Source organism: Venturia canescens, chromosome 3 (assembly GCF_019457755.1).
Source record: "Venturia canescens isolate UGA chromosome 3, ASM1945775v1, whole genome shotgun sequence".
Lineage (NCBI taxonomy): Eukaryota > Metazoa > Arthropoda > Insecta > Hymenoptera > Ichneumonidae > Venturia > Venturia canescens.
The window spans coordinates 16,923,234-16,947,564 of NC_057423.1; the positions used below are offsets into that span (position 1 = coordinate 16,923,234).

At 38.0% G+C, this 24,331-nt stretch overlaps 2 protein-coding genes across 7 annotated transcripts; one reads left to right on the top strand and one right to left on the bottom strand.

Moving 5' to 3' along the window:
- Positions 1-2,272: 2,272 nt before the first annotated feature.
- On the bottom strand, positions 2,273-10,558 carry LOC122407913 (uncharacterized). 2 transcript variants are annotated; one of them, XM_043414396.1, is made up of 6 exons: positions 10,437-10,558; positions 9,900-10,153; positions 7,600-7,698; positions 6,997-7,192; positions 6,595-6,777; positions 2,273-4,145 (listed from the first exon to the last, which is right to left on the bottom strand). In XM_043414396.1, exons 4-6 carry the CDS (start codon positions 7,138-7,140, stop codon positions 4,044-4,046), a joined length of 429 nt encoding a protein of 142 aa, XP_043270331.1. In that variant the 5' UTR covers positions 7,141-7,192; positions 7,600-7,698; positions 9,900-10,153; positions 10,437-10,558; the 3' UTR covers positions 2,273-4,043. The 2 variants fall into 2 exon arrangements, with proteins under 2 accessions (XP_043270331.1, XP_043270329.1); XM_043414394.1 differs by lacking the exon at positions 2,273-4,145 and having other exon boundaries at positions 5,769-6,777.
- A 418-nt stretch (positions 10,559-10,976) lies between these two features.
- On the top strand, positions 10,977-23,479 carry LOC122407544 (histone chaperone ASF1-like). 5 transcript variants are annotated; one of them, XM_043413838.1, is made up of 14 exons: positions 10,977-11,664; positions 17,038-17,252; positions 17,349-17,791; positions 17,874-17,948; positions 18,254-18,319; positions 18,451-18,522; positions 18,620-18,694; positions 18,823-18,894; positions 18,992-19,066; positions 19,197-19,268; positions 19,366-19,443; positions 19,649-19,762; positions 19,829-19,945; positions 23,289-23,479. In XM_043413838.1, the coding sequence occupies exons 3-13, from the start codon at positions 17,647-17,649 to the stop codon at positions 19,909-19,911; spliced, it is 927 nt and encodes a 308-aa protein (XP_043269773.1). In that variant the 5' UTR covers positions 10,977-11,664; positions 17,038-17,252; positions 17,349-17,646; the 3' UTR covers positions 19,912-19,945; positions 23,289-23,479. The 5 variants fall into 5 exon arrangements, with proteins under 5 accessions (XP_043269773.1, XP_043269775.1, XP_043269774.1 ...); XM_043413840.1 differs by having other exon boundaries at positions 19,652-19,762; XM_043413839.1 differs by lacking the exon at positions 17,038-17,252 and having other exon boundaries at positions 17,630-17,791.
- The last annotated feature ends 852 nt before the right edge of the window (positions 23,480-24,331 follow it).

Sequence of the window (24,331 nt, forward strand, 5' to 3'; positions counted from 1 at the left end):
TTAAGAATTTAGAAAAGCTGAAGACGTTTGGGATGAATTTTTGAAATTACATGTTACGGTTGGAGTAAAAAATTGAAATGATTGATACACATGCTGCGACACAAAAATATGAAAGTTTGAAGGTATTCGCTCCATACCGCAATAATACAAACTTCAATTCTATTTGAAAAAAATACTTTAAAACTTGCCGAATCAAGTTTCATTACATATTACCATAATCAAAGGTAGGGGGTGATACTTAGCACATATATTTATCCATAGAAATTTCAAAGTTTGCAGGTATCTGCTGCGATTCAATGTATCTGCGCAATGAGCTTGGAGCACAGTGATTTCAAATCCATTCATAAATGAGCAATTGAAGATTTTTCTAATGAGCTTTTCACTTTATATTTATGTTACAGTGAGAGTCAAAAAGTAAAATAAATGGTACAATATATACATTTTATAGTTTGCAGATTTTTGCTGTATTTCAATGATTCAAATCTGTAGTATTATAGTGAAAAGTTGTTAAAAGTCATGATGTTACATTAAAATGACATAGTGCACATAACATTCAGAAATTCTGTTGGTTTCCCTGATGTTGGCAGGCATTATACTTAATCGCATCCAAAACTGAGCAACTGTAGACTTATCGTAATGAATGTTTTCACCAATAATTCCACATTTGCAGTTTGCAGAATAGGAATCATACTCAACATACACGTCATTCCATAAGTATTGTTGTCTACATTTGTGTTTGTCTACCGAATTCCGAAGATTCGACTTTTCATATTATCAGCAAAAAAGCATCCAAAGACTTTTTGGAACAAGTTTAAAAATTTATTACTCGACAGGCCAGGTGGAAAAAGAATAACTACACTTATATCAAGACCAGAAACTGTTTTGAGAATCTGATGTAGAATATGTGCAATTGATGATCATAGTTGAAAACCTCTTGAATCACGTTACCACAATCAGCATGAAGAAGTAGTAGAAAATCAGAGGACACATCTCAGGCAACGAATTAATAATATGTATAGATCCGCTGCAAACCACTGGAGTCAAAACAAGGATCGGAAAGAGCAGAGCCAAACTCAATAGGAAGCATGATATGGGAATATTCAAAAATAATGATGACACAAGAAATCAATTCGAAAACATTTATTCGATTGGAGTTTCTCACATTATATACTAACAGTTCCGTGTGTTCTTGTTTTATTAATTATCAATCATAATATTTCAGATCGCAAAAAGAAATTTTGACACATTATAGATTGACGAACATTTGTCCTTACAACTTCCAGACCTATTTTTGATAAATTGATTTGCCTTATTTATATTATTATTCACTAACTGTGCGAACGTTTGTTACATTTGTCCCGCACTTCGTCAAATACCGGCCGGTTCGTTACGACACAGCTATCAAAGGGAACTCGCATATATAACCTACATTATTACACATGATATATACATGCAATAACCGACGATATATTTACACTTGACAATATTCCGCGCACTTTGGTTTAATTGAAAGATTATCTCAGTTGACACATCCCTGACTTCCCGACAACCCGGAGACATGAGGGTTTACCAACCCGAGGGTTTATTTGGGACATTTTCCAACCCATTTTGTCAGTGGTTGTCCAACCCGTGACGTCACTTCCGGTTAGCTGATTGGACGGTTGTCCAACCCTCGAAGCCGAGGGTTTTTGAACTGCTCTTGTCGCTTCTCGCCGACGGTTGTTCAACCCTCGGAACCGAGGGTTTCTGAACCGCTAGTCGCGCTTCTCGCCGACGGTTGTTCAACCCTCGAAGCCGATGGTTCTGAACCGCTAGTCGCGCTTCTCACCGACGGTTGTCCAACCCTCGGAACCGAGGGTTCTGAACCGCTATTCGCGCTTCTCGACGAGGGTTGTCCAACCCTCGGAACCGAGGGTTCTGAACCGCTATTCGCGCTTCTCGACGAGGGTTGTACAACCCTCGGAACCGAGGGTTCTGAACCGCTATTCTCGCTTCTTGACGAGGGTTGTCCAACCCTCGGAACCGAGGGTTCTGAACCGCTATTCGCGCTTCTTGCTCGACGGTTGTCCAACCCTCGGTACCGAGGGTTTCTGAACCGCTGTTCGCGCTTCTCGCTCGACGGTTGTCCAACCCTCGGAACCGAGGATTGTTGAACCGCTGTTCGCGCTTCTCGCTCATTGGAAATTGAATGCATTTTTTGCAAACTACATTCGATTTCAATGAACAGAAAAGTTGACTGCAGGTCTGATGTCTGGATATAATGAATGATACAAAAGATGGTAATATTTTATTTTTACATCAACAGAGTATTAAAAATTTAAAGAAAAACCTTCGAGATCTCATATTCCTTAAATTAAATTGCTTATCGGTGAATAACCTTATTTTTGCAATATATAAATGAATATAAAAACTTTTTACATGACGTACGTATGCAGCGGCGTTTGACATAGCGCAAAGTTTAATACAAAAGTTTTCTTTTTATCGCCAATGAAAAATATCATTAAATAATATACGCGACAAACGGTAAATCATAGTATAATTTTCCATAAAAAAAATATCACGCTTTGCCGAAGACGTCTTTTATTCACATTTAATAAGTAGTGTTTTATAATGAACGAATTTCGGCGATACATTTGAAATAATTTCGCAACTTGAATACTCGCGATGGTTCACTCGTTTCAGATTTATTGACAATAAGAAATATCGGTAGATACGTACGCGACAAACGGTAAATCATATTATATTTTTCCACAACAAAATATCACGCTTTGCCGTCGACGCCTCCCTTGTACATTTCATGGTTTAATTTCAATCCGTTTCCCAAACGTTTGTCATTTTTACACCATAAATTTCTTTTTCCACTACCATCATGATAGCCGGTGTAAATACGTGTTCAGCTTTGACAAAACCCGGCGTCGATTCTACCAATCGGTGTAAGTGTTCCGCTCCGCAATAGTTATCGGTACTTTCCATATATGTTACGAATGTCTCATATACCGTCGTATTTTCATCATTCTCGAAGCTAACAATTGCGTCAATTTTAGCAAAAAGATCGCCTTTCGTGAATATGTATTTGTCGCAACTTTTCGCGTTACCTGTATCACCTTGGTCGCTGGCGTAAGCTACGCCTCTAATATTCGCTTTCTTATAAACATTCAATTGGCCGTTGCACCTTTCGTTTTGGTTTTGCAAAAGGGTAACTTCCTCAGCGGTAGGTTCGCGAGCGACACGATAGCCTAAGCCTTCGAAATCGGCGTTATTCCCATACTTGTCGTAAAGCGAATTTTTATTTTTCAAACCCATATTCAAGAATTCGTTCATCATTTCTTGAACCTCACGGTCCAAGTTCGCTTCGTTTTTTATGTTTCGCATGTAATCGTTGAGTACATAATAATTCATTATTTGAGTTTGGCGACTGTTCGGGCTTTTCAAGGAAAGCAAAATTTGTCGGTTATAACTCTCGTATATAAAGGATGTGTGAGTCCACATAGGGCCCCAATTCTTTACGCAATCGGGAACGTGTCTGAGTATGTGCAAATTAAACGTCATATTCTCAAGTCCCATTAATCGTTGGTAGTCTTCAACGAAAAAATCTATGAGCCATCGAGCCCTTCGAATCTGTTGCATATTAATACATTCGTTATATAGAATATGCGCCACTTCCGATAGGTGGCAAAACAATTGTAAATATTCGTCACGGATAATATCTTTCAGAATCGGTACACAATAGTAAATAATCCAATTCCGCCATTCATTCGCCTTCCATACGTTACAGTTATCAACGCCACGTGGTTTTCTCGCTATTCTGCTTGGCGTACGTATTTTCGTCAGTCACTGGTTTATAAGCCTTTCCAGACTCTCTTTACTGCGAAAGTACCACGAATCACTCGCCTTCGCATTGAGCAACAATTGCGTCAACTTCTTTCCTACCCCGAGCCACATGTTGTGCATGGAATCAATGACGACCCCATCACGAAGACTGAATTCAGGAATGTATCTCGCGATACTATTACCAATGAATCCCCGTACCCTGTGCTTGCCCATCATTGCTGTTTCCATATCATTACGAATTTCATCGTCCGTCCGAAATTCGATTGCGATATCCGGGTATACCCAATCCAGACTACGGATCTTACACCTTCGTCCTGTCACATAACACATGTGACACCCATATTTTCCATTGAATCTTGTCATGTTAAGAAGACTCGCTCGCGCCACGGAATCGACACAGCAGATAATTGTTAAGAATTTACTACAAACGGTATCCCTTCCGTTAGGTTTTCAATTAATGCCGGTACAATATAATTCACGAAGCTGTTGGACAATCGGTTTCATGAACGCATTCAAATCCGGATGTACTCTATCTACCCAAATGCCGGCCAACATCATGAAACGTTTTCGCGCGTGTGGTGGCAGCTCGTTAATAATTAATAATACAGGCCATGCACTCACACTCGACGATTTCGCTACCTGGCACCCATCTGTATTCAGGGAGAACGAGAAATTCCACTCGTTTGATAAAAAACGTCTCGGTTTCTGCAAGTCTTTGTATGCCATTCCGTCGTGAATGTCGTTCATGTCATAGCCGTTCCGTCGTTTACGATTTTGCGGATATCTAAGAAGCTTTATGAAATCCGGTATCGATAACGTCTTTTTCATTTGTTCAATCAAATTTAACGATAAGAAGAATCCTACCGTATTCAATGGTTTTCCCGGTCCAAAGATTTTACAAGTACAATCTTTAATCGGGGACTTTCCTGTTCCGATAACGCTTAGACACTTACGACAATACAAATGACGGGTTTGGAAACCATCTTCCCTCATACCTAACCTCTTCCACATTGTTCCTTTTTTCTCGGGAAACATTTTTCGTTCCTCAAACTTGTTCAAAAATTTAAAAAACGATAATATCGCTATAACGCTCAAGACATGCCGTACAGCCATCGCGATAACGGTAATAAACATTGTGATTTTGCGATCATGCTTTTGCATAGTTATTATTGGCCTTCGTTTTTCGGGTAATGGCGCCGCTGGTGGTTCATCGTCGTTACCGTTTCCATTCCCGTCAACGACATTATTATCGATGACGCCTTCATTACTCCACCAGTCGTTGTTTTCATCGTCAGCGACTGCCGTCTCTTCGTCACTCGAACTTTCATCGGTAATTACAAATTCATCGTCGCTACGATCAGATTCGCTATTTTTTTTTTTTTTTTTTTTTACCAAGGAGTTGCGGAAATCCTTTTTACGGATTCCATGTAGTCTTACGGACTACATGGGTATGTGGGACTCCCAAAAAAACAGGCCTACCCACTAAAACCGCCACCTCCTTGTTGTCCTTCCCCCCAGCCAGGGACTATGTTGATATTACTTCTGACTGAGGGTTCTGTCTGTGTTCGTTCGTCCGTTCTGTCCCACCGTTATCGTAACGTCGCGTCACTCCGTCTACTCAGTCATCCGTCAAGCAGCCGTCCGCATTCTTACGTCGCAGTATCGTTTCCGTGTAGGTGGCGACTAAGCACCACCACTCAGGTTCGTGCAGCATTACCCCGACGATATTCTCCGGGGTAATACTGCCAACTGTTATTTCCAGTTCTTGTCTCTGTCTCGTCCAGCGGTCACACACGAAAAACGTGTGTTCCGCGTCGTCTCGTTCATGTCCACAGTACTTACAGTCAGGTGTCCGTACTCTGTTCATTCTGTGGAGGTACCGTCGGAAGTAACCGTGCCCCGTCAAGAGCTGGGTAACGTAAAAATTCACGTCCCCGAACTTCCTTCCGAGCCACGGCCTCAGGTCCCGTATAAGTCGTTTCGTCCAGTTACCGGCGTCTTCGTTTGTCCACCGTCCTTGCCAGTCGTCGATCGTCCTTTCGCGCTCGGCGATTGCCGCGTTCTTCCGTCCTATGTCCGCGCTGCTCCCGTAGATCCTCTTGCGCTCAAAGGCAAGTAGATCCACGGGTATCACGCCCGCCACCACCAGAACTGCTTGTGCAGAGACTGTCCGGTAGGAGCAGGCGATTCTCAGCGCGCCCTGTCTCTGTACCATCGTCATCGTCTTACAATACTTTTTTGTCTTCAGGGAGTCTGCCCAGATCTCCGCACCGTACAGGAGGATCGAGTGAGCTGTCGCCATTAACAGTCGTCGTTTCCCCGGTCTCGGTCCCGTCGTGTTTGCCATCAGGCGGCTCAAGGATGCTATCCTCTCTGCCGCCCTCCGGGCTGTCTTCTGTATGTGAGGCCAGAAGGTCATCTTCGTATCGAGGGTCACCCCTAGGTACTTGACTTCCCCCTTGGTCTCAGTCACGTGTGTCCCCACTATCATGGGCTGTATCGTCTGTATGCGTCTTCTCGTAAGAAACGTCAGTTCCGTCTTTTCCGTTGCCAGTTGGAGTCCGTGTTCCGTCATCCACCGTCCTACTCGTCTCATGGTCTGGCAGATTCGCTATCATTGCCGTTTACAAACGTATTACTATTGTAATTACCACAATACCGCACATTCGCTTCGCTATTACTGTTATTCGAAATTTGGCTAATGTCGTCGTAATCATCATTATCTTCGCTCTCATACGTTTCATTCTCATGTGGTACACTCACATTCATACTACTCGCGGAATCATCGTCGGTGTTGCTGTTACGACTCGACGATTCACCGCTGACGGCATGGCATTGCTCATATTGCTCCGCTTCGTCGTCATTGGCGGTTTCTCGTCTTGTCTCTGCACTCGACGATGCGTCATTTCGCTGCCGCCGCCGCCGCCGCTCTCCATCCTCAACCGTCTGAAAAAATATAAATTTGTTCACAATGAAAAAATATTGTTGAAAGTCGGAAGATAATTTTCAGTCGCGCGTTACACCATTGGTTTCTAAATAATTTTACGAGCTGGTGCGAGTACAAACATTTTCCCCGTTTTTCCCGAGAAAATTACGTTTAAAATATTTTCTCAGCCTTGACCAACGTGTTTTTCCCCAGATTCTTTATCAAGTTTCATCGCTTACCGGTATAAGTTTGTATTGCGCATAATCGGCCTCTTTCGGTAATCTCTTGCACGTATCCATAAATAGTTTTGTATAAGCATCAATATTTTGCCAATATCTTTTCCTACTTTTGTACGTCTTCTCGTTCGCCGTCCTTGGTTCCATATTGATTCGGAGCTCGACACGCTTATTGTTTTAATTCCCACCGAAATTGTACCTTCAAAATTTTTTGGGAAATTTTAATACTTGGCATAGAACAAAAAGTCCAACATTAACGTCATTAATCATCTATCGTCATCTTTTGATGCATTCCTGCGAAACAATTTTAAGTTTCAAACTATGCAGTTCATTTTAGCAATATGAATCGAGTCTATAATATTGTAGCAACAATATCTAGCACGAATTCACTCTTAAAAACCGAATTAAAGTGTACACGACGGCAACGGCGACGAAGCCGCTGCGTGCGAAAAAAACACCTCATTTTTTGTATTAATTAAAGTGATGCAATAAAATTGAAACGAAAGCCAAGAATTTCTTCTTCGACCGTTGCGAAGATCAGTACCCGTGTTCAATTGAATATTGTTTCAACTTGAAATCGTTACATTAAATATGGCACGTTCTTACCAATATTTTCCCTGGCTGTACACCGGTAGGGTGAAGAACAAAACAGAGGCCTGGCGCTGCGAATGAACCCTCCGAGGCAGAAAGTTTCAATTGACGCGACTGAAATGATGTTAAATGAATGCTCAAATAATATAAAATAAAATATCCGTCCTCGCGCGTATCCGTTTTCAAAAGATTCACAGTCTTAGTTGCATTGGAATTCAATTTTTCTTTGCCCTCTAATCGTTTCAATAAATATGACACATTGTTCAGAAAAGGGCATAGTTCGCCGTTCTCTCGTGGGAGGCCCTCAGTCGACGGTCGGTCTCTCGCTTGAGCTCGGCGGTGCTGTGCACCTCTGCGCGCGCTCCCCTCCCTCGTGCTCGCCGTGCCGGTTGTGACCGGCGTCTTCTTCTCTCTCTCTTCGGTTCGGTACGTTGTGCAAGACACCACGTGCTTTTTAATTAGCTCTACTTCCCAATCTTCAATCATTCGTGATCTAATTCAATTGAGTGCGCGTTTTAGTCTTGCGATTTACGCCCGTGGAATTAAAACGTTCACTTCGATTGTTTTCCGGCATTATCTAAAGTTCTCCTTCACTATCGGAATCGAATTCGTAACGGCTCTCTTCGAACACCTCTCCGCCATATTGGCCACCTGTGGATTCTTCGAGATACTTCGATTGTGAACTCTTCGATCTGATTAAAACTGTGATATTTTTGACTAATTTTTACACGGAAATCTACAGCTTCGCCTTCATTCTTTTTTTCTTTCACCCGGTCACACAACTATCCACGATTCCATCCTTCACAAATCAGGAAATATCCCTTCAAAAAATTACACACATTCTTATCAATACTTTCTTTCGCCGGTAGGGTAAAGAACACAACACAGAAAGCAATGCGAATGAACTCACTTGGTAAGAAATTTTCTATCTACGCAATTCAAATGATGAACCAAAAATTTCTTAGTTACGATTACAATCGACAATTTTGTTTCAAATTAAAATCGGTTCATTAAATATGGCATATTCTTACCAATATTTTCACTCGCTGTACATCGGTAGGGTCCAGAACCGAAGAGAGAAAGCGCTGCGAATGAATCCGCAGAGGTAGAAATTTTCTATCTACACAATTCAAATCATGAACCAAAAATTTCTTAGTTACCATTACAATACACAATTTTGTTTCAAATTAAAATCGGTTCATTAAATATGGCATATTCTTACCAATATTTTCACTCGCTGTACATCGGTAGGGTAAAGAACACAACACAGAAAGCAATGCGAATGAACTCACTTGGTAAGAAATTTTCTATCTACGCAATTCAAATGATGAACCAAAAATTTTACAGTTGCGATTACAATCCAAAATTTTGTTTCAAACTAAAATCGGTTCATTAAATATGGCAAATTCTTACCAATACTTTCGCTCGCTGTACATCGGTAGGGTACAGAACAGAAGAGAGAAAGCGCTGCGAATGAATCCACAGAGGCAGAAATTTTCTACCTACGCAATTCAAATCATGAACCAAAAATTTCTTAGTTACGATTACAATACACAATTTTGTTTCAAATTAAAATCGGTTCATTAAATATGGCATATTCTTACCAATATTTTCACTCGCTGTACATCGGTAGGGTAAAGAACACAACACAGAAAGCAATGCGAATGAACTCACTTGGTAAGAAATTTTCTATCTACGCAATTCAAATGATGAACCAAAAATTTTACAGTTGCGATTACAATCCAAAATTTTGTTTCAAACTAAAATCGGTTCATTAAATATGGCAAATTCTTACCAATACTTTCGCTCGCTGTACATCGGTAGGGTACAGAACAGAAGAGAGAAAGCGCTGCGAATGAATCCACAGAGGCAGAAATTTTCTACCTACGCAATTCAAATCATGAACCAAAAATTTCTTAGTTACGATTACAATACACAATTTTGTTTCAAATTAAAATCGGTTCATTAAATATGGCATATTCTTATCAATATTTTCACTCGCTGTACATCGGTAGGGTACAGAACAGAACAGAGAAAGCGCTGCGAATGAATCCACAGAGGTAGAAATTTTCTATCTACACAATTCAAATCATGAACCAAAAATTTCTTAGTTACGATTACAATCCACAATTTTGTTTCAAATTAAAATCGGTTAATTAAATATGGCATATTTTTACCAATATTTTCACTCGCTGTACATCGGTAGGGCAAAGAACACAACACAGAAAGCGATCTGAATGAACCCACATGGTAAGAAATTTTCTATCTAAATGTTTCAACACAAAATCGATTCATAAAATGGGGCACATTCTTACCAACATTTTCACTCGCTGTACACCAGTAGGTTGAAGAACAAAACAGTGGCCTGGGGCTGCGAATGAACCCACCGAGGCAGAAATTTCGTATGTATACCGTACAAATGATGAAGCATCAAACTCCTTTCGTAGTGATATGCGCCGGATGAAATGTTTGAAAGCGACGCGTTGAACAGAAGCAATTGAGTTATTCCTGAATTCCATCACACACCATCGGTCCGGAGATACGGCTCATCAGTCTTGTGTTCTGTGGACTTAATGCGTATAATAATTTGCGTACGTATCAAAACTCTAACGCGGTTATAATGCAATAGATATGGAAAAAAATGAGTTTAGGCTACAATAAAATAAGAAATACGAATAAACAAGTATATGGCAAACACGTCGCGCGCGAGCGCGCGTGCGAACGCACCGGTATGCTAAACGAGGTTAGGATAAACACTGGGTGATGTCACGATGAAGACACACACGTTATCGACGATCGAAATGTGCAAAAATAAGATAAAGATGTATAATATAGAAAGGAAAATTGATTACCTGTTGATACAAAGATACGATGCCGTGACGATTACTATATACCAGTCGTCCATATACCCGCGCGGGCTACACACGCCCCGCACAAAGGCCACACGTAGCACGCACAGAGACTTGTCACTGCGCCGCAGTGTCGCGATATATATATACATATATTGCACGATCGACGAACAAAAAGAGTCTCGTCAGTCTATATGCGATGGAGATGTATGAATCATTAACTCGCGGACGTATTTCAATGATTATTAAATAAAACGAAATGACCGAAATATAATTATATAAGTGGGGGTGATGATGTCGGCGCGAAACAAGTCCACTTTTATACACTTATGAAAAAATGTGAATTATCAGACCACACACACGACGACGCGACAACGACGACGATGACGACGAACGCGTAACGTTTTCTCGTTCTTCTTCTCCTTCTTCGCCGTTTACACATGGGCCACGGCGGCTAGCTATATATCACACTTGTCCGTATACTAGCCTCCTGCGCTGCTGCGGTGACTCTACCGATGAAATGTCCAACAGGTGTTATTCTTCACTCACGCAGTGGAAAAAAAGACGGAGTGGCGCACAGATACATAAAATCAATACAAATATGTATTCGATTTTACAAAATTTTACAAAATAGAAAATTCGACTTGTAACAATTTTGTTACAAAAGTCGAATTTTCCCCCGCGTGCGTGAACTATAACACCAGTTGGACGTTTCACCGGTAGAGTCACCGCAGCAGCGCAGGAGGCTAGTACACGGACAAGTGTGATATATAGCTAGCCGCCGTGGCGCATGTGCAAACGGCGAAGAAGGATAAGAAGAACGAGAAAACGTTACGCGTTCGTCGTCATCGTCGTCTTTGTCGCGTCGTCGTGTGTGTGGTCTGATAATTCACATTTTTTCATAAGTGTATAAAAGTGGACTTGTTTCGCGCCGACATCATCACCTCCACTTATATAATTATATTTCGGTCATTTCGTTTTATTTAATAATCATTGAAATACGTCCGCGAGTTAATGATTCATACATCGCCACCGCATATATACTGACGAGACTCTTTTTGTTCGTCGATCGTGCAATATATGTATTTATTTATATATCGCGACACCGCGGCGCAGTGACAAGTCTGTGCGTGCTACGTGTGGCCTTTGTGCGCGGGGTGTGTAGCCCGCGCGGGTATATGGACGACTGGTATATAGTAATCGCCACGGCATCGTATCTTTGTATCAACAGGTAATCAATTTTCCTTTCTATATTATGCATCTTTATCTTATTTTTGCACATTTCGATCGTCGATAAACGTGTGTGTCTTCATCGTGTCATCACCCAGTGTTTATCCTAACCTCGTTTAGCATACCGGCGCGTTCGCACGCGCGCGCGACGTGTTTGCCATATACTTGTTTATTCGTATATGTTATTTTATTGTAGCCTAAACTCATTTTTTTCCATATCTATTGCATTATAACCGCGTTAGAGTTTTGATACGTACGCAAACTATTACTAGGGAAAAAAAAGGTTGGGACAAGTACATTGATGGTCCCTTGTTTGCTGATAATTCCACCCATAAAAAAAACTTTAAACAAAATTTATTTCAATTGTAAAAAAAATTATTTCATAAAAAAAAATACAGAACAATTCGAAAAAAATTTTACAAATCTTGAAAAAACGTTATATTAAAAAAAAACTAATCTGCATCTATTTTTTAAAGTGTCAAAAGAATCAAATAACAAGTAAAAAATAATAAACCGAAAAATCGCGCTTGAAATCATTTTGGAAACCGATGCCTCATTCTTCTTATGAGATTCGAACAGCTAAATCAACTGAAAAAAATTCCATCTAATTTACGTGCGGCATTAAAATTTATTATATTAATTCGAGGCCAAGTATTTTCTAATGAATTGAAAAAAGTTACCATTTGAATTACGTGCAGCACTAAAATTTATGATATCAATCGGTGGACAAGTATTTTATTAGTAACTCCAAATTTTGACATTATTGAATTGTTCTAAGAAGCTTTCAAATCCAAAAGAATCACATGCAAGCTAGTCATTTCTTACTCTATGGTGGCAGAGACTTATAAGAAAATCGATTCTTCTCAGACTTTCAGGATCCTCTGGTATTATTCACAAAATTCGACGTCGATTGGATCGATACAAATTATGTTTAAATATGTGTTAAAAGTACTTGTCCGGCCCATCACTTTCCGTTTAAATTGTTTATTCAAATAAAAGTCAGAGCTTGTCTAGAACCGATGGATCACAAGCATTCATGCAGAGGGAATTGAGAGAATTAACTTCAAGTAATTTTTACTTAATTGCACTAATTTAATAAAAAACGGAAACAAATTATTCCGCAATATAGAAGGGATATTATTGTGTATCGATAAATGAAAAAAATTGTACATAATGTATATGTTCAAGCTTCCAAAATAACTCTGCAGTTTACATTCGATGACGGCAATTTTTACTTCCCACTTATTCTTCCAGCGAACGAGTTCCATTCGGAATAAGAACTAACCTATACTATTATTACAAACATAAAATTAATAATGAATCGCATTTCAACAAACTTTTAACGAGATTCTGCCGTGCCATTTCGTTTTAATAGATTTTGATTAAATTTGCTTTAGAACACTCTCTGCCACTCACAGAAGGACAAGCACAAAATTGGTTAAGACAACTATCACCGTTTTCGAGAAAACTGGCGACAAAGGAATATCCCCCCACCCACTGATCGCAGTGAAACGCATAACTCCCGTCTTTTGGCCCTGCGGGCAGTCGGGAGTTAAAAACTTTTTTTAAGAAAGTTTTGGCTTTAGCGTACTTGCCGGCCAATCGCATTGTTGCAAAATTCCGGGATCTGCGAAATAATTTATCGGGAACTTTAAAAACTCACAAGGAACATCACTTTGGTGTCCCCCTCCGATTTTCTTGAAACTGCTGTATGTGAAAGAGCATTCGAAAGTAAGAGACACGTATTTTTTTTTATCGGCGGAAAAACGGTTTTAAGGGGTGAAACCACCCTTGAAAGTAAGGCATGTCAGGGGGTGATTTTGCAGTTTCACCAGCAAGCACTCAACTGATTTTGATAAAACCAAAACCAAAATGTTTCTTATCTGAAGTGATGAAAAGTTCACCCTGTGCACGAAAAAAAAAAAAAAAAACAGGGGGTTAACCACCCTTACATTCTTATATATCTCACGCCACAATAAAAAGGAACGAATATGAAGGAATGAAACGGGTTCTATTTCCATGAAAACATGAAAATAAAGTTCACGTGTTTTTGCATTTTTGCAAAATAGCAGTCTTAAGGGGGTGAACTACCCCTTTTTTGAATTTTCGTACCGTAGGTGGTTTATTTCTGTTTTACATGTTTTTGCTGATTCGAAATATTATAATAGTTTCGAATCAAGATTTTCTGACGTATCGAAGTCAATACAAGACTCTGAATGGGTGAATCTCCCCCACTCGATTTTCCTCTTTATTCGCTATTTCAAAATTTCTCCCTGCATTTCGTTCAATTTGGTTGCTCTGCATCGAAATTACAAATTTAATAATTTTAGGAACATATAAAACTCGTATTGACCTGGATGGTGTCGGTTTGGCGGGGGGGGGGGGGGGGGGGGGGGGGGGAAGTTCTCACAACTACTTTTTCGGTGATCATAGAAAGCTTGTAAACTGCACGTAAATGAATAGGTACCATGCTACAGATAAAAATGCCTCTATAAAACACTTTCATAACTTTGGCGGAAAAATAGAGGCGTAGACATATGATCCCGGTGTTTGTGCTAGATAAAAATGTTATCAAGTAGTTATGATCACCTGATATTTTTGGCATTCTCACACACCGAATAACATTAGTCATTCCGAATATTCTTGAGTCATGCATCAGATAAAAACGTTATCAGGCATCGTGAGATTAATAAATATTTTTTTCTTTCGATACTTATTTTCGAAGGCGGTAACCATTAGCATTGTACTAGTGCATTTTTGAGTGAGCTCCAAATCGTGCGTGCTTTTTCTGTGCTTTTGGTGTATTGTGCCTACTACTTTTACCAGCATGAAAGTCAACCCAATCAACGTTATCAAATTGTTACTGGCTACATTTGAAGCTATGAACATTGCACAAACTCCTGTTAATAATGCAGAAATAGAGATGAAGGAGAATTTCGAAAAAATTTTAATCGATTCTATGCAAGATTACAACGGGATTGAGATGATACAGGAAGAAACTCTTGATTTTCAAGAACCATTTAAAGAGTTCGAAGCAATTGCTGTTGAAGATATGATATGGCAAAAGGATGATGATGTCGATTCCGACGCTTGTTCTGGTGACGATGAGCTGAGCTATGATTATAAAAAAAAAGCTGTTGAATATTGGAGATCTGGTAAAAAAAAGAATTACAGTGTTGAAACCGTCAAACAAAAATACAAATCTGTAAAATCCATACGGCAGTTACGACGCTGGGCACAACAACTGAACAAGGGTGGTACATATAAAGAAAAACTTGCTCGAATTTCTGAATACACATTACGGAATATGAAAACTGCTGTAGACGCGGGTGTCATTGTTCATGATATTGACCTTCGAAAGTGGGCTCTACAGGCACAGAAAGAAATAGGCCATGAAGATATACGATTCAAAGCTTCTCATAACTGGCTATGGAAATTTAAGAAATCGCATCGCATTGTTTCCAGAAAAATTAATAAATTTATAACGAGAAAAACTGTGGAGGAAGAAGCGCTTCTGCAAACAAATGCGGACAAATTTGTTCAAGATGTTAAATTACTAATAGAAAAGTATGGGTCAAGTAATGTATATAATTCGGACCAAAGCGGTTTTCAACTGGAAATCCATTCAGCACGAACTTTAGCGATGGAAGGATCGAAAAAAGTTGAATGCGTTGTACAATCAGTGTCTTCAACGACCCATAGCTACACGATTCAGCCAACAATAAATGCCAACGGGAAACTACTTTCTCCACTTTTCATAGTATTAAAGGAGGCAAAAGGTGAATTTGGACCGAGAGTAACGAACGAATTGTTTAAGCCAGATAACGTCATAGTAACAGCATCGAAATCTGGGAAACTTACTTCCGGTGCGTATTATCGTTAAGGGTGCATCAACTTTTTCCAAAATATAGTTATAAATATATAATTTGTTATATGTTTACAGATCATTTTAAAATTTGGATGGAAAAAGTTTTTTTTCCGAATGTTGGAAGTGACAATGTATTACTGATTGATTCCTGGAGTGGACACTGCCCCAAAGTTGTACGTGAAGCCACCCCTCATGATAAAAAAATCATCACAATGATTATCCCAAAAGGTACAACTGGAAAAATTCAACCGCTTGATGTATTTGGATTCAGGATATGGAAAAATTTTGTACGACATTTTTCAGATAGTGTTCTATTAGTGGATGCTGATATAAATTTACATTTGAGGAATAATATAATCAAACTGCAATCTTTGGCCCACAATCAATTGTCATCTCCACGCTATATCAATCTTTTCAAATATTCATGGTTTAAAAGTAATTATATTACGGAAAAACCGGAATATTTCGAAAATCCTGTTGATTTTGGGTTCGGTCAATCAAAAACACACTGTGAAATACCTGGTTGCAATAATATAGCGATTATAAAATGTGCATGGTGCAAAAAATCTTTGTGTTTGAAACATTTTTTTGATGAATATCATTATTGTACAACGTATGAGCCATAATTGCTGGAAATGATAGGTTTTATTATATTTTATTTCGATATATGTACTTATCTAATAAAATCCGATTCTATACTATGAGACGGTTAATGAATTGTTAATGTGTATTGAAGTTTCATTTAAAAAATGTTCGTTAGTAAACAAGATCAACAGCATAGACTTATTCAGACTTCAAAGTTGAATCGTAGTAAATATCAAATGGCTCCCCTCCTCCTTCCCTTGCCCGCCAAGATTGAGGTCAATACGATCATTATACGTTCCTAAAATTATTGAATTCGTAATTTCGATGCAGAGCAACCAAATTGAACGAAATGCAGGGAGAAATTTTGAAATAGCGAATAAAGAGGAAAATCGAGTGGGGGAGATTCACACTTTCAGAGTCTTGTATTGACTTTGATACCTCAGAAAATCTTGATTCGAAATTATTATAATATTTCGAATCAGCAAAAACATGTAAAACAGAAATAAGCCACATACAGTACGAAAATTCAAAAAAGGGGTAGTTTACCCCCTTAAGACTGCTATTTTGCAAAAATGCAAAAACATGTGAACTTTATTTTCATGTTTTCATGGAAATAGAACCCGTTTCATTCCATCATATTCGTTCCTTTTCATTGTGGCGTGAGAAATATAAGAATGTAAGGGTGGTTAACCCCCTGTTTTTTTTTTTTTTTTTCGTGCACAGGGTGAACTTTTCATCACTTCAGATAAGAAACATTTTGGTTTTGGTTTTATCAAAATCTGTTGAGTGCTTGCTGGTGAAACTGCAAAATCACCCCCTGACATGCCTTACTTTCAAGGGTGGTTTCACCCCTTAAAACCGTTTTTCCGCCGATAAAAAAAAATACGTGTCTCTTACTTTCGAATGCTCTTTCACATACAGCAGTTTCAAGAAAATCGGAGGGGGACACCAAAGTGATGTTCCTTGTCAGTTGGGCCCGTTCTGTAATTATTACGCTCGGTATTGGATCGGAATCGTGAAGCCGGAGGGATTTAGTGTATACGGACTCAGCCGAAGAACAAACAACATCATTGAGTCTTATCACAACCACCTCAAACATCGAATGGAAACGCGTCCCGGAGCATGGGACTTTGTTGGTAAATATAACTCAATGGTCGAACTCAATCATAAGCATCTCACAGCAACAATGAAGAGAACAACATCATAAAAATTAATGATATTTTCTGCGACAGGCAAACTGCTAAAGTTACAGTCGAGTGTTCGAGCGGACATCGGACGGTTGAAGAACAATGGGCAGATCGGCCGGCACGCAAGATATTGTTCAATATTCAAGCAGAAAAACCTTATAAAAGCTTCCATTGCGTTAATAATATATATTTTTTTAATTTTAAATACGCAAAATTCGTCGTTTTTTATTTTTTTTAATTTGCAACTCCCATTATACTTGATATTGAAAGTAAATTAGTACATTACATTAAAGCTCTCTCAATTCATTTATTTACTGTTCATTTAGCATGGCGTGAACTCCATATGTTAGAGATCACTACTGACGAATTTTTGGAAAAAGCAGCAGCGTTAAAGGGAAATATTGAGATTCTGATTGCTGAAGAACAAAATGAGCAGGAAGTTGATGAAATAGATGAGCTGCAAGAACCGCCACCGATTAGACCGTCAGGTAAATTTTGTTGTTTAAATCAATAGAAGCTTAAGAACAACTTTTAAATACTCGAGATACTATCTCCTCAAAATTATTCCAGATCCAGATTTCGAGCAAGACATCTTTGCTGAAGAGCCACCGCAATGGCTTCTGGACAATGCAGTTGAACAAAACGGTATATAATACGATGTAATCTGAAATATCAGAGATATCAGAGAGTAATGTTGTTCCTGTGTATGTCAATATTCGTGAAATAATTTTCGGTCTTCCTAAGAATAAAGGCCGAAACAAAATATTTCCAAAATGTTGCACTAAAATACATAGTAAAGTAAGATATGGAGCTAGCAACAAAAATTGCAGAACAATGACAATTTCTCACAACGTGACATTCATTATCGACGTAAATCATAACGATCATAATTGTTGCTGTTTGATCTGAAACTAAAAACCGAGTAAATTATGTGCACTTATTCTTTGCAGACAATGACCCAGAAAGAGTTGATTTGGAGGAAGAAGCAAGAGAAGCTCTCCTTCCCAGAGATATCGGTAATTATTACACGTCAATGCATTTTTTTTTTAATGTAACGACTATTAAAAAAAACTCGTATCGATAATTGTATTTGAATGATCAAAAGTGTCGAAATGCAAAAATTAAACGTTATGCATTTGATTGATAGAAAATGAACCGATCGTGATAGAGGACTCCGACGATGATCACATAAACGAACATTCTTCGCTCGATGCTAATGGTAATTTTTTACAAAACAATTTTCATAATCATTATTATTGTATTTGTTCAATGGGTAACTGAAAATCCGATTCTCTATGTGCTTTTGTTCTTTGCAGAAAACAAGCCACAAGAGCGAACAAATAATGGTTTGGTGGAAGAAACGGGAGGAGCTCCCCTGCCCACAGATATCGGTAATTATTAGACGTCAATGCATTTTTTTTATGTAACGACTAATAAAAAAAATTCATGTCAATGGTTTTATTTAAACGATCAAAAATGTCAAAATAAAAGAATTAAACGTTATGCATTTGATTGATAGAAAATGAACCGATCGTGATAGAGGACTCCGACGATGGTGACATGAACGAACATTCTTTGCTCGATGCTAATGGTAATTTTTTACAAAACAATTTTCATAATCATTATTATTGTATTTGTTTAATTGATAAGTGAAAATCCGATTCCCTATGTACTTTTGTTCTTTGCAGAAAACGAGCCACAAGAACGAACAAATAATGGTTTGGTGGAAGAAACGGGAGGAGCTCCCCTGCCCACAGATATCGGTAATTATTAGACGTCAATGCATTTTTTTTGATGTAACGACTATTAAAAAAAAAAACATGTTAATGATTTTATTTAAACGATCAAAAATGTCAAAATGAAAGAATTAAACATTATGCATTTGATTGATAGAAAATGAACCGATCGTGATAGAAGACTCTGACGATGGTGACATGAACGAACATTCTTTGCTCGATGCTAATGGTAATTTTTTACAAAACAATTTTCATAATCATTATTATTGTATTTATTTAATTGGTAAGTGAAAATCCGATTCCCTATGTACTTTTGTTTTTTGCAGAAAACGAACCACAAGAACGAGCAAACGATGGTGGTTTTATGGAAGAAACGAGAGAAGTTCCCCAGTCCAGAGATATTGGTAAATATTATTCTATTATTACAAAGAAAAAACACTTCCATGATCCAATTCCGGTTCTATATTGGGAACGCTTTTGTTCAGAATCAAAAAATAGTCCGAAATCATCAGCTGTTGATGAAATACTTTGTGTTATCGTCGGGACAAGTACACGTAGACAAGTAGAAAATACTATGTTTGAAAATATAACATCTACTGATAATTACAGCAGTAGACCCTACTCGAAGACGAAGAAGTTCGGAGATGAGCGAACAACTTCTCGCAGGTCCTTCAACCGAGCCAATTAAAAAAAAAAAACAAAAAAGAAACAAGCGCCGTAAAGGTAAGATATTCCGACAAGGATAATCAATGATTTAGGAATTATATTACAGATTTTTTTAAATTACAGAGATGAGGAAAAAAGCAGTGGCGCGTTTATATGGAGGATCAATGGAAGAATCCATTCCAATGCAGGAGGAGCAGCCTCAGTAAGCCGGAGACCGCTTGCATAGCGAGGAGAATGATGGTAACAGCATCATTATTAATGCAATTTTCGCACTAATTACAAATATATAGCAAAATATCTACACTTGTTTCTTTTGTTGAAATATTCATTGAAAGCTCAAACTTACTTTCTATAGCTCATTTTTTACTACGAACTGAAAGTTAGTTGTATGATTTCAATTGTTATTTCATGAAATATCTAGATAATGGTAAGGGGTGTAAATCGCGATATTGGAACTTGTAGAGCATAAGATTTTTCATAAATTCGATACGGGAGTCTTTCTGCGTGAGAAATAATTATTGAAATTGAAGTATAGTATAGTGTACTTCGAAGAGGTTCGGGTACCAAAAATAATGCAAAATATGAAAGTGTGGACGAAAAATATGAGTAAGAGCATGAAGGCAGTGGGAATCGGAAACTGATAAAAAAAAGAGGGGAGGGTGATGCGAAGAAAAATACAAAAAAAAAATTGGAGGAGTGACGCTACGAGCAGCTTTGAGAATATGAACAAGAAGTAGGGTGTGAGGGACAAATACACACTTGGAAGGGTAAAGTACTATGTGATGAGAAGAAAAACAGTAGGACAAAAAAAAATAAGATTTATAAGATGCGATGACATTGGGATCGAAGATAGGAAGAGTAGGACAGAACAAATGGTATAAAAAAAATATGGAAGCTAGATAGAGGGTCAGAATAGGAGAAAACTGGCCACAGAGATGGGATTTGGAACTATGTTCCCAGAAAGCGGCGAAGTGGAGCGAGGGGGGGGGGGGGATGACTTGGGGATGGTAATGAGAGTTCGGCAAGGCTGTGATATGGGATCGGTTTTATTTAAAGTCCTAACAGCGAAACCAAAGAAAAACTTGATGTCAAAAAGGCGTGGAGGAGTGGAAGGAGGGGGGGAGGAAAAAAATATGCTCGCGGACGTATACAGAAAACGTGGCCATCTTTCACAAATAAGAAAACGAAAATGTAAAGCATTATTGGGGGATTAGACAAATATTCAACATAAAAAAACTAAAAAAAAATCTAGGGAAAACTCAGCTGCTTGCGAAATGCATTTAGAGCGGGTATAAAACGGAATCTCGTATATTTCATATTCTTCTTTAACATAGCAACTCTTAACATCGATTAAATATTTTGGTTTCAGTTTTTTTTCCACAACAAATATTGCGATTACGAATATTTACTATTCCTCTGAACTATTTTAATATTTAAGAATACGAGTTCAATTATTCTAACAATACGTCCAATACACTCTACAAGTTCAATTGCTACAGTACGCCCAGTTTTCTTCATCTTAAACCATTATCACGGTATTTAACAAAAGTTACAATTGATTTTATGCAAATGACTGTATGTAGAACAATATGAACTGTAAAGAAAATGTTTCCGATGAAAATTGTAACAAATATAATTTCCTGTAAAAAAATGCTTTTATCATACCGTTTTTGATATATTTGTAAAGATGGGTTGTTGAGGGTGCGGTAAAATTTTTTCTTACCACTTTTTATATAAATCTCAAAATTTATTTAGTATTTTGAAAGATTATTTGTATTCACAATGATGGCTTTACACACTGTTCCTCCAAGAGTTATTTCATATCAACCGAACGTTTGAGTTCGAAATATTAATACCTCGAATTAGATGTCAATTTTTAGTTTGTTTTTGTAATAATACATCTTGTCACTCCTTCGTCTTCGTATGAATTTCATAAATTAAAAAACCGATATCTTCAATAATAACTCATACCCGCAATGATATTAACGTTTCAAGATGAATATGCACGTAGTATGTATAAAATCATTTTTCAATGCATACTTATGATAATCCATTCCAACTCTCTATTTTAGTATTATTTGGTGTTCAATTATAGAAAGCCAAGAATTACAGCTATGCTAGGTAATCATTGCAATTCGGATAAATAGTCTAATTCAACTTTTGAAAGTAAATAATGGAGCCTTATCAGTTGATAAAACGCTTTGTTCAATTATTGTATTATATATTATAATGCAGTTGATAGAGTGCTTTTATGTCGGACCTCATATCTGGACGTTTATTTGTCGTCAACGTGGTCAGTCCTGAAATCGGTGTTTATTTTACGTACCAATGATTCGTAAGGCCGTTGCTCGCTCGAATCAACGTGGCAAAGCCGGAGAGAGGGGGAAAATTATCTTCAAAGTTTATTTTGAACAAACTATGTACTCCGATCAGTATCTACCTTCCTATCCGTATACAAAATTGCTCATTGAATTTTTTTCGTTATGTACCATGCTGGTAGACCTGTCGGGCCGCTTCTCTTCGGAGTCAACGTGGCCTGCGGTGAAGACAGCATTGAATTTGAGTATCAGTGACACTTAGGGCCGCTTCTCATCTGAGTTAACGTGGCCCGCGGTTTTACTCATACTTATCTTATGTACATAAATCTTTCATGAAATTCCGATCATGTCTTTGCCGGCAGATCTGTCGCGCCGCTTCTCTTCAGAGTCAACGTGGCGCGCCGTGAAGTTAGCATTTGATCCAAGTGTTGATGACACTTAGGGCCGCTTCTCTTCTGAGTTAACGTGGCCTAAGGTGCCATTAATGTTTGTTTCATGTGCATGAATTCGGTTAATGGAATTAACGCGATTTCGTTAATGCTTTTATAATGGGCTGGAGGGAAATGTGGTAATGATACTATATTCGTATTTCCACCTGAAAAATTGTTCACGAATGTCGACAGTCCGTCGGGCCGCTTCTCTTCGGAGTCAACGTGGCCCCCGGTAAAATCGGCATTTGATCCAAGTATTAGTGATCCCTGGGGCCGCTTCTCATCTGAGTTAATGTGGCCTACGGTTTTACTAGTGCTTGTTCCATGAGCTACAGGGAAATACGATATTAACACAATTCCAAGTCCGTGATCAGAGATTGGATTAGAGCCACGAGTAGCGCACATACCTCTCATAAATAGATCATAGGGATTTTCGAACACTTGTAGTAACAGAATTGAGCCGTTAATATTCGATCGAACGTCGGATCATTTTGGCACTTGAATGAAAGGGCCCTTCATTCTTTTGTCCATTTGATACGTAATTCTGATTGAATATTCATGCCAACTTTGTTAATATACTGCGAAGATTATTATTTTTTTAATAGCTAAAATTACACTGTAAAAATTGGAAAAGAACCTATCAAGATAGTAGATGAAACCTGACGCTCGGAGATAGACCCTCCGAAGCATAACATCTGATCATGCGAGCAGCCAACACAGCAATTTGACATTGTTTGTTTGCACTTCTTGAAACGTCTATATCATTTTCACATATCATAATGAACATTATATTGCATGGAACTTTGTGTACTTCCTGTTACAACTTTTTTTTAGATTCGTGCAAGGTGTGTTTATTGGCGAGAGCGACACATCTCTATTGGACGTGCGGGCATTGTTGTTGCTGCGCCGAGTGTGCGGATAGATTATGGAATCAATTTCTAGAGCGGCGTTGTCCGGTATGCCGGACAGAAGCATCCGAAGCTCCCCGAAGGATATATCAACCCACCGAATTTTGAACAAAAAAAAATAAATAAATGATTAAAAAATACATGATTTTCCTACATGTGAGGAAATTATATGCAATTTTTATTGTGTTCTCTGATACCCATGTCCCATCATTCAATATCCATACACCCTAACAACAAAATTTTAAAAATCTTCAATATTTTAACATTTTTTAATTTCAGATAATTTAATCCGTATGGAATCATTTCAAAAGTCAATCGATAGAATCAATTGAAAATTCTAAAACTCAATATTTTAACATTTTTTAATTTAAAATAATTTAATCTCCGTATGGAATCATTTCAAAAGTCAATCGATATAATCAATTGAAAATTCTAAAGCTCTTTGTTTTTGAGATCAGACTTCAGCAAATTCAAACACGTGATTCAGCAAAAAACGATTCAGTTTTCACAAAATAATGTATCGAGTGCAAGCACAATCACAGAGAAAAAAAATGAGAAAAGAACAGTAGTTGAAAGTTCGGATTGTTTTTCGCCGAAGTATTCGATTCTTTGTTCGGATAGTGAGTTAATACCTAACATATTTAGTAAATGGATTCTCCAGGTTATTCTTTTATTGATACAATAAAAAATTTCGAGATAAAAAAAAAGAAAAAAATCACGTTATTTCGTGACTTTTACATTATTTTTAAACATTTTCTGATAGGAGAAGAATTTCATTTTTTCAATAACTAAAACAATGCTCAAAAATAAGTCTGACGACGCCACGACTAATTTTTTTTGTAACGATTTATTAGGAAGTTATGAAAACATAATGGTTTAACTGTTTCGAAAAAAATATTTCATCTGAAAACTTTTTTGTGATTAATATGATTCCGAGAATAATTGTAATTTTTCATTGCGTCAATGAAT